Below are 18,721 nucleotides of genomic sequence, written 5' to 3'. Positions count from 1 at the left end.
GTAGTTAAATTTTTGCATTCGATTTAGTTTCCCCCATAGTTTTTCCATAGTTTATCTGGTGAAATTTACTTCCTGTATTATTTTATAGCGCAAACTTTTGTTGTACTCTGTCGCCCATCCAAACACTTAAGGTATATTTATTGTTCTTTAATTTTGTTCCTGCTATTCTAGCTTAAGTTTAATCTCTTTAGGTTTTTGTTTAATTTAAATATTCAGACTATTATTAAGATGTAAGTGTTGTAAAACTGTAGGTTGCCTGGCAAAGACTTAATACAAAATACAATATTTTGTATTAACATGCTATTAAATAAAAAACATTTTCCACATGTGGATTAATCTGTAAGACAAATCATTTTCTAAAATAAACACACTCTTTAAACAATAAATTCAAATAAACTGCTAAAGTGCATCATAAATTTTCTGCTGTGTGAAGCTTTCACCAGTGACTGTACATCTGTTTTTGTAACACTAGTGGGTTTTTGCAGCATATTTGCATGTAAAGATTGAAAGCAGATAGACTCAAATGGGACCTAATTTAAACAATTCATGGTGTAATGGAGAAGATTATTTTATTATTTGCATCAGCGTTTTGTGAGTCGTTCCTAATACTTGCACTAACAGAAGCATTCTGTTTCATATATTGACATTTTAGATGATTATTGAAAGCAGAATATATAATGATCATGGCCACGGTTTTAAAAAAGCCTCTTATAAAAGTTTAATATCCAGAAAGCCACCTCCTCTTGGTCGGCGCTCTCAAGGTCCCGCCATTCTTCAATAGGACGTCCGAGGTCAATGGTATTCATGGGAATCTTCACTTCCCCAATGACGTCATGTTTGGAAAATCTGTCATAGTCGTACACTGACATCATCAGGATCTTACCACCCAGTTCCTCATAGGGCACCTGAGTAAAAGAAACAGTGTAGGTTTCAAAGCAGTTATCTCTCCTTTGTTTCTGTAGGGTTCAAGAAATAAATATTAATGTGGTCAAAATTCATATTATGTGTACTTTACCAAATGTCATGTCACTAAATCAATAAATTAAGAAAACTGAAAATACACATGAAAATAACAAATGACTTAGTACAGAATAAGTAATGGCATTCTCAAATGTACTCAGCAAAAATACATTAGTTAAAAATTAATATGAGGAAGAAAAAAATTGTGTCTGTGCCAGTAGCAGTTTTATGCGCAAAAAGTGAATTATTTTGGCTCTCTGAAGATTGTCAGAGAAAAACAAAAATTGTGCCACTGGTCATTTTGTTTTTTGCCCCTGAAAGACCGAGCGTTTTGATTCCAGCTGTGCTTTTATTCGTTTTGGATTTGCAAATTGGTTCAGCTGCCAGCATGTCTTAATGCTACACTGCGGGGGCCGTTAGTAAATACAGCAGAGAAAGCTGAAACGGGCTCAGGGATCTAAGAGCATTTCTGATAATGAGGGGACAGTTTGGCGAGACAGTTTCTGTATAAAAATACTAACTCAGTCACTGTCTTCTTGCTGTTGCATGTTATCAAACCATAGAAAACTTACCTTGAAAACAAATGTCTCATTGAAGACAGGATTCAGAGTTTTCTTGTGCACCTTTGTGTCAAACTTCTTCTTCTTGTCAGGGAAGAGAAGGACCCTGACATAAGGATCAGAGGTTCCACCGGAGTCCATTGACATGAGATCTGCAGCTTGAAGAATGCCAACTGTCAGCTGTTTATGACACGAAGAAGAGAAGTGATAAACACAGAGCGGTTGTTTTTCTTCTTTTTTGTAGTAACTCGACTGTTTTTGTATGTCATTGACCCTGTTTAAATCTATAACACGATATAGTCATTCACCTAATGTAGATCTTCATTAAATGTGAACAACTAGAAACTACTGAAAAAATTATTTGTCCGTTCTTAGATTGCATAGTGAAGTCAGAAGTGACAACCACATACATACCTTAGTGTTCTCAAAGTCATAATCTATGGAGTACTGGAGTTTTCCCAGTTTTTCTTGTTCTTTCTCCTCCTCCTCTTTTTCCTCCTCTGTCATTCCGGTCTCTCCTTCTTCTTCATCATCGTCGTCCTGTTGTTTCTATTGTGTGAAAGTGACAAGATAAAACACTGAATGAAATACTATTAAACTCAGATTTGCAACACAGGGATTCCCCATAACCATCAGCATGCCACAGACACTGGAGCTCCAGGAGTTTTTACATGGGAGATACATGTTTTGGTTAAGACTTACTTGCACAAGTCCTCAGGATCAAAACAAAGGACTTGTAGTTTCAAAGTGGAAAAAAAAAAATTGTTGATTACAAATGTGTGTCTACTTTTTTAGCCCTTCACTCCTCATCCTCTCAGTGTTTTTGGTCCAGTGGGTAACTCTTTTGACATGCTTGGGCAGGACGGTGACAGCCAGAATCAGTGGAGTTTTTGCATGCTAGTTCCACTAATGGGGGTAGAAAAAATGCAACAACCTTTCACTCAACTCAGAAAAAATAGAGTTCTTAAGTTTGTAAAATTTTAGATATTACCAGATGAACAGGGTGAAGCACTTTTAAATAAACCCCAAAGGAACTAGCTTACAACAGCATTACCAGTGCATGTTATAAAGGCAAACAGGATATTCTGAGCTTTATATTTCATATGCTAAACTTTTCAAAAAGATGTATAGCAGCCAAAGTAAACATAGCCAATTTCTAGAAACCATGTACACATGTTGTCTTAATCACAAACATTTATATAGATTGTGACTGGATTAGTGTTACCTGACAGTTAAGCCTACTTTTAGAGACTCAGATATGCACTGAAAATGTCTTTAGGAACCTGGATATGCTTTTCTAGTTAATTCTGAAGCACATAAGTTTCAGAAAATTTTCTCATGGCCATAATTAAATGGTTTGAGTAATTAATAGATTGTTCAGGTTTTATCAGTAAAATGTAATAGACTCCCAGGACTTAATCCCATCTAGGATGGATAAAATCACACAGATGGACATATTACAATAGGAGTGAGAAATATTGCTAAATATTTTGAAGAAAGTCTGTTTCATTTAAAACTTCAGCCATTTAGTTAACTGTTGTAGTGAAAGTGAACGATACGATCAGATTAACAAAAAAAGGTAAAAGCATCTTCTAAGTGTGGTAAATCAGTCATTTTATAATTCCAGATACGGAAAACAGTCAACTAGAAAACCTCCAAAAGAACTGCCAACATAACGCTCCATGTTTAACTTCCATAAAAAGATGGTTGTATAGGTGACACTCTGGAACAGACTACGATTAATATTATTGAAGGTATTAACTTAAGTGAAAGACTGAAATCCACTGTAAACAAGAAAAAATAAAGACTCTATACATGTTCATGGTTTCTAGAAATGTAAAAGTGAAACAAATTGAAGATTATTAGGTCCTGAAATAAGGCAGGATTATACTCCTCTCATTCATTCAAGATTTAGAATATATACCAAGCTTGAAGCACCTTCAGTTCTTGTTTAACTCATTACTTATGTGGCTAAAAATGCCTCATCTTTATCACAATAAACTGCTAAAAAAAATTGCTGCAAAGTTATTTTTGTGACCTATTAGAAGCATTCTTGTCAAAGTGACCATTAGATGTCTTCACATCCTCCTGTCTCTATGAGAATCAGCATCAAAGGTTTTTTGAACAGCTTGTCATGCAGTTTCATCAGCACCATTTCCATGTCTCCCAAACAACCAACCATGCCCTTCATCACATGCACAGATTAATAGTGTTAACGGTGTCTTGCACATCATTTTGTGAGTTACAGTTACATTGTCCAACGAACAATGTGTTAGATGGTTAGACTCTCCTCTCCCGGGTTTATGGAGGACATCATAGCTTTCCCATCATTACATTCTCAGGCTATCATAACAGAATTAACACAACAAAAAGAGGGAGACAACGGCAGCAAAGGAAGCTACGACTTTCATTCCATGAAACCCACCTCCGCCCTTGAGGCAGAAGGTATCAACACGAGCTATCCACCTACCGTAGAGCAGGGGTCCACCACAGTCAAGAAACACGAGGCACACATAAGACAGACACAAAGCGGAAAAAAAGGAGGAGAGCAGAGAGAGGAAGAGATTCAACTCACAAGACACCAAACACACAACAAGGAAAGAGGCAATCAAGACCACCACAACCACAGTTAGAAGGAGAAATGACACACTTGATATGAGGACTGTAGACAAATCTGACTGCTAAATCAAAGTTAATGGATCACAAAGAACTGGTGATATAAGCTCATTTGTCCTCTTTTTACTGTTAAGGATTTATTGTTATGGCTAACCAAACAAAATTTCCCCACATGGTGTCCCCTATTCTTTGCCATCTATAAATAATGTGTGTCATTTTTCACCATGAGGTCACAATGGAGTACGTCACATTATAAAACAACAACACAACATCAATTAAACGTGAGGGGACGAGAGCTCTCCTTGTGTCCTCTACTGCCTGGCTTAAAAGAGCTGCTGGTGAAAAATCAAACGGAGTTAGCCAGTCTTATTCCGTGCCATAAAATTCAGAATTTACAAGAGTAAACTTAATAAAGTGAAATGGATAAGAAAGAAGGAAGATCCCAACTTAATGCTAGCCTGACTTTCAGGGGTCCAGGAAGCTCGATCCGTCATACCTCACCACCCTGCATGTTCTTCATGTTAAATCCATCCTTGCCCTTCTTTCCTTTCTTGTTCTTCTTCTTCTTGCAGCAGCATTTTTTGATTATGCAGAAACAACAAGTGAGGACGAGCAATGCTGCCACCACAGCGATAGCAATCAAAGCCCATGGAGGAACTGGTTCAAAAAGCAAAGGTGCAAAATTAGAATTAGATTGTAAACTTTTATACTTTTATGCCTATGTAGTGTGACTTACGTGGGATTTTATCGATTTCATTTAAGAATTTGCTTTTAATCTCCTCAAACATGTCATTCTTGCTGATCTCTGTGTTGTTGGAGCCTGAAGTATCTGGTGCAGAGGTGGAGGCTGAGACCGGGGAGGGAGCCATTGTCACAGTGGTGGCACTTGTCGGCTCTGCAGCGGCAACAGCCTGAGGCTGTCTGAACAAGTTGAACTTCATTGTGAAAGACTAGGGGCTTTCGTGTCCCTGAAACACATACAATAAGCAAAGAAATCATTTATGTACATAGTGGCGAGAAGGATTAAAGGTGTATTTTGTAAACCTTTGAGAAAATAAATGCATTTGTCCTGTGTTGAACAGGTTCCAACATTTCAGCTTCAAAGTCTTTTATCATAACATTTGCATTGGAAAGGAAAGCTATGATGAATCTAAATATAGGGTACAAGTCAAAGAACTGTAGCACACATTGTTTTTTATCCATCTTGGTAGCAACTGTCGCAAAAAAATGTCACTGATTTTGTTTTGTCTTCTCAATTTCTAGAGCCAATTTAACACCCGTCCCTGCATTAGTCTTTCATGTTCCACAGGGTGAATCCTATCCACAGCAGAACCAGTAATGTTAATTTTAGCTCCAGCATGTAAAATAATTCTTCTGATGTTATTTAAAAAAAATCACAATGCCATAAAATGCTTCAATTTTAAAAGATTATCAATTGCAAAAAAAAAGCAGTTACATTTCTACTTATTAGAAAATGCACCACAATGCATGAATGCACAGTCACATAACTATAATGTATAGCAGAGGTCTTGAAATGAAGGGTTTGAGAGCTGATGTCAAACAACTTTTATACGCATTTCTGCTTCAACACACCTGATTCAAATAATGAGGTCATTAACAGAACTCTGGATAACTTGGCAGAGAAAGTGATCCAGCCATTGATTCAGGTGTATTCAACCAGGAACACATGTAAAAGTTACAGGATGCCTGGATTTGAAAACCACTAGTATATACCATTCTCAAGAATGGAAATTTGTAAATAAATTAACTTTAAATCTCAGATAGTAAGTCAAACAGCATTTTTTTTCCATCCCTAATGGCGGAGTGAAACCCAGCTGTTTTCTTTTTTTCTGTTTTTCTTGGGTCACTTTATCTTATCTTGCTTTTAGTTGTGATTCAAACTTAATTTTAGAAACAATGTGAATGAAACAGAAGCATGTGGATTTATTTTACTGAACATATAAGTGTAAATCAGTGACATGTGGTGGCTATAGATTGTTAAAGAAAAATTATTATTTTTAATGCTTGATACAGTTAATCTACGACATGTGTAACAGTTATAGCCAACACTTTAATTTGGAATAGTTTCTGTTGAGCAGTTGGGAATTCAGCAGACAAAGCAGGGCCTTTTTGCCTCCCCCGCTGAAGACAGAGCAATAAATTTGCATTCCGAAAAGGGGGAACAGACTTCTTGGCGCCTCTCGGCCAGGTCGGACGGAGATGGGCACGAAGTGGTTAGATAAAAACCAGACATCGGAGCTGTAAAGAAGGGGAGTTTCCGGGAGTTTCTAAGTTTCTAATTGGTCAAAGAACGGAACGCCTTGACTGCATATATTAAATAGGGAAACACCTCTTTCATTAAAAAGTACAGGTCAGCAAGCCAGCAAGAGAGGTTTTTTCCATCTTTTCCTCCACATTTTGGGCGCCTTTGTCTGTCTTTTGTGTTTCGTGTTGTCTGTTCTCTTGTCTGTATAAAATGTATATCTCTGTACCTCTGCAGCTTTGTTGTCGATTGCTTTGTATGAGATTAAACTCCGTGATCTGTGACGTCAACACGTTTTGTTGTTGTTTCGTTTTAACAGCACGCGGTTGCGGGTCGCTCATGGAGAACGCCGCTCGATCCCGGGCAAAAGGAAAAGAGGAAGGATCCAAAGGTTTTGTCCAAAGCTAGCATTTAATGATCCTCATTTTTTAATAAGATTTACAAATTAAAAATGGAAATCAAAAACATTACCCTATATTGTGATATTGTTGTTTGGTCCAGTTTCTGCATTTCGTGATAATTTTTACATTAAATGTTTTAGTTTAAAATAAATTATGTTGACAGGTTTGTCAACACATATTGATTTTTTACCTCATACATCAAATTTCAAAGAACATCAGAAGAGGGGCTGCAAAAAGAAACCAAATCATTAAATTGAAAAACTGTGGATTTTTCTTGAAACAGCCAAGGAAATGTTATTTCACTGCATAAAAACAATGCGCATTTTTTTCTTTAAAGCCACCAAGTTTAGAAACGTTTTGACTTTATTATGTTCTTGATCTGATTTGGTTTTGAAAACCAAATATTTTATTTTCTGAGGAGGAGCAAAGGGAAGACATTCCTGTTATGCTAAACCTAAGGACCTGCTAATGGTGTCAACAATTTCTATTTTCTATGTGGTGAAATATTCAACACAGTTGTCTTTGAGTTAAAAGTATAGATCTTATTTTTTACTAAAATATAATTTTGTGTGTTTTGTGTTTAGTTTTAGTAAGAAACCTTTATCACATGGAAATATGTGTATCAGTTTCATTGCGTGCAAGCTGTTCAGTTCTGATTAGTTTTATGTCAGACAACATATCAGAATATTTTGACTCTAAATCCAGAGACATCTTTAAAATTGTAAAGACTCCGCAATTAATTAACCAGCTGGTGATGGATGGGTGGCAGCCTCAAGAAGCACACACTAACGTGGGGCTACTCTTGAACGGAGTCTGTGACATGTTAATATAAAATGTACATGATTGTGCTGCAAAATGACAAGATCTGATTGGTCTTACTGGGACAACCTAGCAGCTGACAAAATTAACTTTCCTCCCAACCTGTAGTAAGTCTTCCATTATTATTAATTCTCTTTGGGCATGCCAGTTTCTGACGGTGATACTCTGTTAAAACATGCTGCTGAGTCTGAAGGTGCCAGGGTTCGGCTGTCTAATTGAGAATCATTGTTTAGTTGCACTGCAAAAAATACAGCTTCAGATAACAGAGTATCTTGCTGCATCACGGTTCTTTAATTAAAACCAGAGGTAATGAAGACAATCAAGAGGAAGTACTTGGTGCATACTAAGCAGTTGTTTCTTTTTTTGGTGGTCATTCACAAATAAAATGGCCTTTTAACTACTATTGAGAAATGCCCTTATTTCTCAATAGTAAGGGCATTTACTATTGACATTTACTACTGTGGCATCCACATCATATCTGAACAATATGATGTGGATTCCACTTTTCAGCTTTCATGCTCACCACAAGCCCAACCAAGCAGTGAAGAATAACTGGCAATTTATTCTTGAGCAATACTGCCCAGAGGTAAATTGCAACAATTTTAAAATAATACATATTCAAGCAAGCACAAAGAAATTGCATTCTTTGTTTTGTTTTCTGATAATGATCCTAAAGACGTTATTGAAATTTATGTGATTGTAAAAGTAACTGTATTTAATAGTGCTATGAAGATCTGTTTGCTATGAAGACCCCAACTGAGACAGAAATCACAAGAGCTACAGAGTTTCTTTTAGATATTTTACTTACTTGGCAGCAAGGAGAAAATGCAATGAGCTACACAGTTCATAGGTCAGAACATTCTCTGACAAACGAAGGAAATGATCTTGCAGAATTGCAAAAAAACACCTGGTAGAGGCCGTTCTTCATCTCAGTTTCACTTTTTCCAGCAAATGTCATGCTGCCAAGACTGACTGTGTGGAAACATAAGGTTAAATGATCATGAGGGAAAACTAAATAACACATGAGTAGATGACAAATCAAAAACAATGTAATCAATAAATGGAATTGACAATTAGAAGATAACATAAAATGATGATCGTGAACAAACATTTTTTGACAGATAGGTGTAACCAAATGGGAAAAGAGACAAAATTGAAAAAAAAAAATACTGTTAGAATTTGACCACATGGGGTTGAATGTGTGAATGAGTGTACATAATTTAAGCTCTAAGAATGTTTCAATCCTTAGGAATCTTCCAGAAATAGTTTCCATCACATCAAAGGAAAGTTTTCTGCTCATTTAATGACATATAGAAAGTGAGTACTCTAACTTTCTTGTGATTCAAATTGCCTAACCACTTTTCTGAATTTCCCCACTGAGGGACAGTAAAGGTTATTTCTATTATACATTTATTTCTGTTCTATTCTCAAAGTGCCTCATTTAAGTTAATGAGTGTTGACAGAAGCAGTGTGGTGTCGGAGGACATCAAATCAGCAATATAAAGTGAACCATCTGCATGCTAAAAACAATCATAGTGGTGCTTCCGCTTTATCGCTTTACTGGCCATGAATCAATAGGTATTGCATTCCCAAAATGTGTATTTCTGTGTAAAGTATCTCTCACAACAACGGATGAATCATTCTATAATTCATATTTGTTTTCTGTTCAGTATGGACATGTGATTTGGGCTCACAGATCATTGTTGCTAAGCAATCCTGACAGTTTCCATCAGCAACCCAGAATTGCTCACAACCTGCCTATAGCTGAGGTGACCAGCCTGTCAAATAACCACCTGGATTAAGGCCAGAACACAAATCAGTGCTCAAACAGTGAGCATGGAGATGATGTGAATACAGAGTTCTGTCACTAAGCTGTTTTGTCTCAAGGTTATGAATGGAGTTCCAAGATTCAAATCAACTTCTTTCTAAACATATTTTGTATCTTCAGTGTACATCCACCATAAGAACATCACCTTTGACATTTAGTAAACAAGCAAGGAAGACCAGGGATATTCAGTTTTGAGAATTTCTATCACTTAAATCACAAGCTTTTAAAAATTTGATTACAAAAAGCATACATCAAAAGAAGTTATGTCCTTCTTCATTTGTTTTGGCCCTACTCCTTTTTCTCTGTTTCATTATCACTCACTCTATACCTTCCTATGTTTTCACTGTCTGTGATCACAAGTCAGCGTCACTCTGTGGAGGAAAGAATAACGCTCTGCCACGTCAGTCATTGATAAAAATGCTTCAAGTACGGCGAATGCAGTCATACATGAATACTTTTGAATCACATAAACTATTTTCTGCATTCTGATTACATTCATGCCATGCGTTGCTACCGTATTAAATCAAATCGAGTGAACAATGCTGTTCAAAAGACAACTCACCAGTTAGATGAGGTATTCCCCCTGTGAAGTGGCCCATTCAATGAGAGTTTGGGATCCAGTTCCTCAGAGCTGTGGTAACATAGTCTGATCTCTCCCATTAACAGAGACTGCAGTCTCCTCTCACTTCTCTCCACTGCAGCAACACACCTCCTCCTCCTCTTCCTCCTCCTCTGTCCAATGCTCACAATCTCCCCCATATTCCTCGCTCCCGTCACACACCTCCCCACTTCTACTCTTATTTAGCCTCTATGTACTTATGCACGCAACCTCTTTACCTCTTTCTCCCCATCCATCTCTGCTTTCCCCAAGCCTCATTTGTGATGCTGCTCACACAGCTGATTGCAGCATACCACTTTTGTCTGGGATTGGAGGGCAGTTGTAAGAGATCAATAAGCACAAGCCCTGGGCTGAGGGGCATCTGAGCACGGCTACAGTTTATAGAAATGAGCAATGAAAACAAGCAAAATATCCATCAGGAACGCTGATGAACTCCGAAGGCCTACAGACTTTGCAACACCAGCCCTACTAATGGCATTACATCAAGCTGATGTAATTAACTGGATTGTAACAATTGGTCTTAGGAATATGGTTTAATTCTCCATAGAGACATCTCTGTGTCATGATGCAAAACAGCTGAAAAGGAGGAAATGGAAAGTTTCCAGTCAATCAATCAGAGGAATCACAATTTAAGCTAAATTGAGCAGCCAGTGTTCAGATAAAACAAGTAATTTGTGAAGCACTGTATCTGTGACCCACAATCTTATAAACTAACTGTACAAATGTTAAAAACTGAAATTAAGTTTGACTGTGGCAAATTATTGACTGTCTTCATTTGTTTTCAACCTCAAAAATAAATGCTTAACATCCATCATACCCATTGATGTCTATTTTTCCCTGGCCTGGAATACTGACTTGATGTTTCCTTTTAAGTCTGCTTATTTGATTTTGAATGATTATCTTGGATTAGATAGAATAGATAACTATTAGATGGAGGTACTAGACTTAATAAATAAATGAAATCCAAATTAATTCTGATGCATTTCTTAATTATTAAGAAAGACATTTACATTTATCAGCCCCCTGACCTATGGGTCAGAGCCAATCAAAGAAAACTGGCTCTGATTGGCTCAGGTGCATCTATAGACATGTCTTAACAGCAGTTATTTTGAACATTACAAAGTCCTTTTCTGTTCTAGCATTCATCCTTTTATCCTGTTTGTCTGAAAACCTCCCTATCTCTGCTCTCTTTGGGGAAATACCACGGTGTGTGCACAAGCTGAGCTGACAGCTGGTGGACGCCTGCATAAGGCGGCATGTTCCATCTCAGGCTATGATGTAATATTCCCTTTCTGCCAGAAGAGGGCATTAATCTCAAGTAAAACTGCTGCATCACAGAGCAGGATTTATTTATTTCTTTATTTTTCTTGAAGGTAGAGCAAAGTTGAAGACATTTATCATCTATGTTTTCTCCACGATTCTTTTTTGAATTACAAACGCACTTAGTAGCATTGTTTAAAGTGACAAGAGAACACTTAAAAAAAAAAAATCACTTATATACGTGAGCGAGCATCAAACACATAATAACAGATTCAGTTATGAATCAACAAGAAATACAACGGAAAATTCCAAATGAAAAGTAATTTTGCCTGTGCAGGAAACACAGCCCGACTTCACAAAGTTACATAATTCAGTTGCAAGTTCCATTTATGCCTGGACCCAATCTGCGCTTATAGGACAGGAGTTGTCATCATAGCGGAACCAGATGCTGTTCACAGTTACCACACAGCCACTCTCCAAGCTCTACATGACAAATCCGCAGACATAACTACATGCACAAAAACTGCAGCCAGCAAGCACCTGCGCTGAGTGGTGCAGGAACGTTTGGGCTGAGAAGACTTGTCTCCTCTGAGGCAGCAGAAAGGCATGTGGAAAATACTGCACCTCTCACAGCTCCTGCAGGGAGTGCTGCAATGCAGGGGAGTATCGGAGAAATAGAAAGCTGCAAAAGGGAGGTTTTCCAAAAGTCAGTGCCCTCAAACTCTTAAATTCAAGCCTAATTTCTTTGTGTTCTTTTGTCATATTGTTTATTTCTGTCTAAATTTGACCGTCAAATAGTCTTATTTTCATCACATAACCCACACGCACTTTCACACATGATTAAGTCAGCATCCATTCACTGGTCAGTCATCACTGCAGTAGTAAATAGGAAGCATCACATGGTTATAGTTGGCTTTATATAAATCGCTTTCAGAATTTAACTCGGTTGTTTTGTATACACTTGAGAGGTTGTTAAGAAAAGTACTACATGTGTGATTTTTTGATTGTTTGCTTTTTCACTTTTTTTCAGTGGGATTCAATTGCTATGTTGACAAAACTTGATATTTTTTTAAGATTGCTACTCCAGAAAGCTACTGTACATAATCGCTACTGAATATATTCATGAAACTTTCAGAAGCAGATTTTTTATTATGTGTTTCATAATCCACGAAAAACTACTTATAAAAGGCCTTGGATAAAAAAATCTTCTTTTAAAAACCAAACAAAAAAATAGAAGAAAATGAGCAGAAATGAAGGTAAATGTAAACCCAGTCTTGGGTGTTACAGGTGTACAGATTTACTAACACAGACTAATAGTCTTTTAAGATAATTATTATTTATTCCTGATTTCCAGGTGCTGCCCCGATGAATTAAATTTATCAAATTATTATTTTTTTGCTTGTGTTTTTCTTACTCTGAACTTAGATATTTTGACTTTTTGGTGCAATGGAAAAAACCCTTATGTCCTGACTACTGTTACTGTGAGGATGTGATGCACTGGTTAAATACTATAGGTCAACAGACACACAACTTAAACATGCACACACCTCAGCAGCAATTAAAACCGAGCAGCAGCTATGGACAATGTATTTCTTATGAGCTGAGATCTAACATGTTGCTAGTTGTAGCATTCTAATTCAGAAATCAAACCAGCTCAAACTAAATAGAGCAGTTGTTACCTGAATATATCTTGCGACAGCAACCAACCTAACCAGCTACCACAGCAAATTAGAAAAATAGCACCATCCTTTAGTCATTAATCGAGAATTTGGCATATGCTTCTGAGATGTTTTATACTATTATAATTTAAAAACCTATGCAAAAATGTACCTTTACAACCCGACTAAACTGCTGATGGATAAAATTCAATCAAGTACTTAAGGACATTAAGTTGTCCCTGAAGCACTCTGAATTGATCTGCTAATAAATATAGATCTTTTCCCTTAAAATATTGTTGAGGTTAGACTTAAACAGTCCCTATTCAAGCACAGTGAGGTTGAAAAAAATATCATAAATATATGAAGTTGAAATTCAAACAGAAATGCATTTACAGTAGTCAGTGTATGAGGTTGAAAAGTAACCTCTGTTTCCAGCTCATCCATTTGATCACCAACTGTTTTTTACATATGTAAAACTTCCTATGGAGGTTTAGTTTTTGAAAACACGTAGATATTTGCAGCATCTATAAACATTTTGTCTGTTGTGGAAAAACTCAAAAACAGTAAGCATCCTAACATCAGAAATCCTTGCATTATTGATATTGGTAATTTTACTACTTTGAGTTTTAAACTCTAGATCCATGAAAAACTGTATTCTGCATCATGACTACTTCATGTTTTCCGTTGTTGTATTCTCCTCTCCCATGTATCTTTCCCATGTTGTAGACTTTGCTGCTGCATTTTAATTATCTGTTAATTTACCGTCCCCCAGCCGACCACAAAAAGCTCAGACTTGATCAAACTTTTATGACTCTTTGATTGTGTTGCACACATAGTGAGTTAAGTTCAGAGAGAATTCATCACCTGAGCCACAGGTATTGACAATGCTTCTCTAGCACCTAGTCATAAACAGAAATCTCCTCCACCCTAACCCATCAGAGTAACGAAGCTGCTACTGATTTCACTTGAACAAGAACACAAAGACCAACTTCATCAATTCTGCAGGAATCCATCAGGATTTGTAAAAAATGTATTGACTTCTTTGTTTCTTAGGTAGTCAGTGTATAGGTTCAAAACCATCTGACCTTTGTACATAATGTGCAAGGATGTATAATGAGATAAATGTTGCTAAATCGATGTCCATATTTATTTCAGCTGTTTGTGTCTGAGGACACTTTTCACTCTGCAGTCTGTGGATCATCAAGAAGCACAAGTCATCTTAAAATGCAAAATGTTCTTTAGAATAGGCGGAAGAGTCCTCTGTACAGATGATAGTATTGACTTTATCCTTTTTTATTTTTTGACAGGGGTCAATAGTGTCATAAGACGCATTAGTCCATCAATACTGTATGTCATAACTTTGTTTCTGGCTCTCCACCCTCTCAGTCTCTGAAGATGTTTGAATCAGTGACTCCGTCTAACATTTCATCTTTACTTCCTGCAAAATAAAATAATCTACCAGTCCTAACTTATGTCTGCTGTGTGTTTAACAAGGTTTGTCCTGCTACTGGCCTGCTGTATTGTAGAACTGCACAATGCTTCACCTTTAACAGGCGTGTTCTATTAAGCATGAGACATTTTTGGATCAGCTCAACTTAAAATTTACAGACCTATCTCCAAGTTTCCTTCTATGTCAAAGCTTCCTTAAAAAAGTATTGGCAGAATAATTAATTTCTTTTCTGGAGAAAAACATGACATCATGACAACATAGAAACATCATTTCTATGCTGATGACATTCAGCTGTTCTTTTAAGCCAACTAAACTAAATATTCTTTAGTAAGATCAGAGGCTCTGTGACAACTTCTTGTAGATGAGCCTTAGTAAGACTGAAACCCTAATTATTGCTCCTCAAAACTGAATAGCTTATATCAAGTAACTCTTTGGTGTATTTGACCTTGTCAGTCAAACCAAACCTCCAAAGATGTAATATTTTTGATTGTGTCGTGTCATTGTAGTTCCCATTCATGAGAATTAATCATAAGCTGTTGTTTTCATCTAAGGAATAGTTTGAAGCTTCAAACGCTGGTATCAAAAACGGCATTAGAGATGAATGTTCAAGATTTGTTTTTTCCTTTTATCATTTTGAATAAGACACATCTTATGCAGTCAGTCCAGAATGCTGCTGCAAGGGTTTTAGCTAACACACAAGACAGACATTCACACTACTTCAATTTTTACAGTTTTTGTCTACATTTGCAAAGCCTATACAGACCCATTCAATAAGTTAGAAAGTTATTTAAAGGTCCACTTTAAATAAGAACTTTATCACTGAGTGAAGCACATTATATAGATTAGCTCCACACAGATGTATGTATTAAATCCTTTTCTTCTGATAATTAGGGCAATTTTCACTTAATGAAAACACGACACGATTCTCCCTCCTGAGCTGTGGATCTCTGCAGCTCCTCCAGAGAACCAATGGTCCCTTTCTGATAAATGCTCTGCTTGCCCCACCTGTCATTTTAATTTGATAAACCTCAAGTGTGCATACATTGACAAAATATATATAAAGCTTTTGCAGCTTAAACATTCATTTAGATTGGATATGTGTGTTTTCAGTGAGCTCTGTAAGACAGATCACCTGTAAAGCATCATACATGGTAAAGCTGGTAGCATGAACAAACCTACAGTCATCATTCCCCTCATAAGATACACAAAACAACAATATCATAACATCAGTGATCTCTTGGAAGAATGTCTGGAATGTAAGATATTTAGTTGTGTTTGTTTATTTTATTCCATTTTCATTGAACAATTAAGTTTAACAACTTCAGTAGGCAGTGCATGTGTTGGAGGAATTATAGTCTGATGAGGGAGAGCACACAGGTTTTCTGGGATTGTCCAGCAGTCTACTACTGCACTACAGGGAGGATATAAAAGTAGATATTTAAAAATTAATGAGCACAGCTTTTCCAACGAACCCTTTGGTGTTTTTATTGAAAGTACCAACCCAGAATGTTACTGGAAGAACAGATATACTCCTTACATTGTCTTTTGCAAGAAGAATATGACCATTACCAGGAATGCATTCTTTTACAATGCTAACCCCATATACTGACCTTGTAATACAATGGAGTACATAAAAGAAAAAATGTAATATGTACTTTCTGCTTGCAAGAATATACTCCAGTAATGGTGTATTTGAACATTTAATCTCTTAAACGATAATAACAGGCTCTGCAATTGAGGTAATGCCTTGCTTAAGGAAATGTTCAGCAGCGTTTGTTAGGTCAATGATGTAAATAATCAAACTTTGGAAAAAATGCAGGGTTGACCAGAAATCAAACGCTCCCTCCCAAACTGCATGACTAATCTCTGTCCCAGTGTGTTGGCAAATGGTAGCTCAGCAACACAGCACAATCTTAAATGTGATTTAGTATTTTACGTTTAGTCTCATACAAGGTTTATTTTGAAAACAATCAGTTACCACATTTACTCAATGTTTTACGGGCATCTTTGAGAAGAGAATTAAGGTAGTCAATTTATATTCATATTATATATTTATTTATGTTATAAATATAACCATTATTAAACATTATTGTGAAAACTGAAGCCATGACTTGTTTTATTTTACCACTGTTTTATAAATCTAGTTTCTCATTAATGTATGTATATTGCAATTGTTTCTGATCTCATTGATTATAAACTGTGTATGTATGTAAATATATGACAAAGGAAATGACCAGACAGGTCACGTAGAATAATGTGGATTTCAAAGCTCCAAAACTTCCACAATCCAGGTAGAAGAATCTATTGACAGGTTCTCCAATTGAACGTTTTTGCCAACATGCAATTTGCAATGTGTGGCAAAGAACCACGCATTGCACGTAACTCTGAAAACAGAATCTCTTTGCTGAATCACTGTGTTGGCAGCATTATGCTGTGGGGATACAACACATCTTATTCTCTACCAAAGCAGATAAAGATTTCTTGCACCATCTGAAATGAGTTTTTATACAGTAGAAATTAGTGCCCAATACACTTTAAAACATTTTTAACGAAATATTAAGAAACAATGCATCCTTTTTTTTTACACTATAATTACATGCTACTTTGTGTTGTTTTGTCACATGAAGGGTTATTGGCGTAATTGATTAAATCTGGGGGGACTTTTGTGTTAGTAAATACATTGAGGTTAACTTATCAAATTTAGTCTACAATGATTTGCTACCTTCAGATAAAATCAGCAACTTGAAATACTTTAATCTGAAGGTAATGTGTTTTGACCTTGTCAGGCATCTGCCAAAGCCCTTAAATTCATCAACTGGCCTATTTGTGTGAACAAAGACACTTTGGAGTTTCCTTGACTTCCTAATTAACCTGATCTGAAACCAAAAAGAAGTTCTTATTAGGAACACCCATTATGGATTGTCCCAGCATGGAGAAAACACTGCGTCACCTGATAACTGCTGAAAATAATGCTCAACCATGGATCTTTTCTAAAGATTTTCTAATTCATTCGTTTTAAATAAATTAATTAGAAATTAAAGAAACAAAAGATGCTGTATCCATTTGAGATTATCACATATACAGGTGAGGAGACAAAATAATATCTTTGTCTGCATTGCTACAGAATGATTCTCTGTTAGGGGGTGTATTGTTGAATAATCAAGCACAAATTAATACTAACACTGTTTTCTTGCTGGTATAGTTATGGAATAAAATAGTTTTTCTAATTTTGTTTAGATAAAGGGCTGCAGTGAAACAGGTTTACAGAACCACTGAGATTTATTTGAGCTTTAAGAAAACTCAGCAGACTGATGTGGACGACATTTGCTACCTCAGCAAATTTGGCTTTGCCTCCCCTCTTTCTGCTTGTAATAGTAAGATTACTTAAATCATCCATCTGAAAACTTGATACACGGCAAATATATCCAAACGGAAATGAATTTTAAACAGTTTTTATCAACTTTCAATTCGGTTAATGTTTAAATGTCTCATTTTCTGCCCACCTTTGATATATTCAACCACTAAGAAATATGTAATATTTTGTTTTCGTTCAAGTTCCCTCCCATGTTGCCACCTTACTCATCCACACTTGTTTTTATTATGTAACAATATACTGCAGTACTACGAGGCTACGCACCAGTCAGCAGGACTCACCGGCAGGCTTTAAAAGTTGGCATATTACTGCAGGACCGTCTGCAGTAAAATTAAAGGGGACCGGCATAATGTTAACACCATCTGCTCTAATTACCTCTAGACCATTTATTCTCTGTTTCTCTCTGCAGAGCTCTTTTTTTCCCCCCCATTCAGGCAGGATGTGTGTAATGAGGCTAGGTGCCTCTGTGACAACCTGCCACGCAGGAAAGCTGCAGTAATAGATGCTGCAGCCCTGTACAGAGAAAGAGGCTGCTTACCTTAAGGAGTGAGCAGTGGAAGCAGAAAACAGGATCAGATACGTGCTTGACAGAAGATAAACAAAAAAACCCAACAGTCAGCTTTTAGGATCCTCCCACCCTGGAAACGCAGTGTAAATCATCCAAAAAAAAAAAAAAAAAAAAAAGTAATAATAAACCCCGGTGCTGACAAATCCCACAATCACCTGGGGTCTAGTGGTCCAAAGAGACACTCATAAACAAGATCTCTTGGCTCGGAGTGCTGCTGATGTTAGCTCAAATGAGGAAGAGAGGATGGGAAACACTCACGTAGATTAACATAGTTCAAACACTGAAATCATCCCCAGCATCAGGACCAGTGGAGTTCCACTGCTGTATTTCCCGGCACTGCTCTCTG

At 36.7% G+C, this 18,721-nt stretch overlaps 1 protein-coding gene across 6 annotated transcripts in view; it reads right to left on the bottom strand.

The window, feature by feature from the left end:
• The window catches only part of LOC116710529 (synaptotagmin-2-like), a 23,891-nt gene extending 5,170 nt beyond the window's left edge, over positions 1-18,721 (bottom strand). The window contains exons 1-7 of one of the 6 annotated variants that reach the window (XM_032549616.1): positions 18,531-18,721; positions 18,346-18,445; positions 4,873-5,104; positions 4,633-4,793; positions 1,935-2,069; positions 1,533-1,700; positions 738-905 (exon numbers count right to left, since the gene is read on the bottom strand). In XM_032549616.1, the coding sequence (XP_032405507.1) occupies positions 738-905; positions 1,533-1,700; positions 1,935-2,069; positions 4,633-4,793; positions 4,873-5,077 (837 nt within the window). In that variant the 5' untranslated portion in view covers positions 5,078-5,104; positions 18,346-18,445; positions 18,531-18,721. Of the gene's footprint in view, positions 1-737; positions 906-1,532; positions 1,701-1,934; positions 2,070-4,632; positions 4,794-4,872; positions 5,105-10,009; positions 10,144-18,345; positions 18,509-18,530 lie in introns of those variants that run through there. The other 5 variants (XM_032549617.1, XM_032549619.1, XM_032549621.1 and 2 more) reach the window with 5 other exon arrangements.

Source organism: Xiphophorus hellerii, chromosome 20, assembly GCF_003331165.1.
Source record: "Xiphophorus hellerii strain 12219 chromosome 20, Xiphophorus_hellerii-4.1, whole genome shotgun sequence".
Taxonomy (NCBI): Eukaryota; Metazoa; Chordata; class Actinopteri; order Cyprinodontiformes; family Poeciliidae; genus Xiphophorus; species Xiphophorus hellerii.
This window is presented reverse-complemented; position numbering and strand designations above follow the sequence as displayed.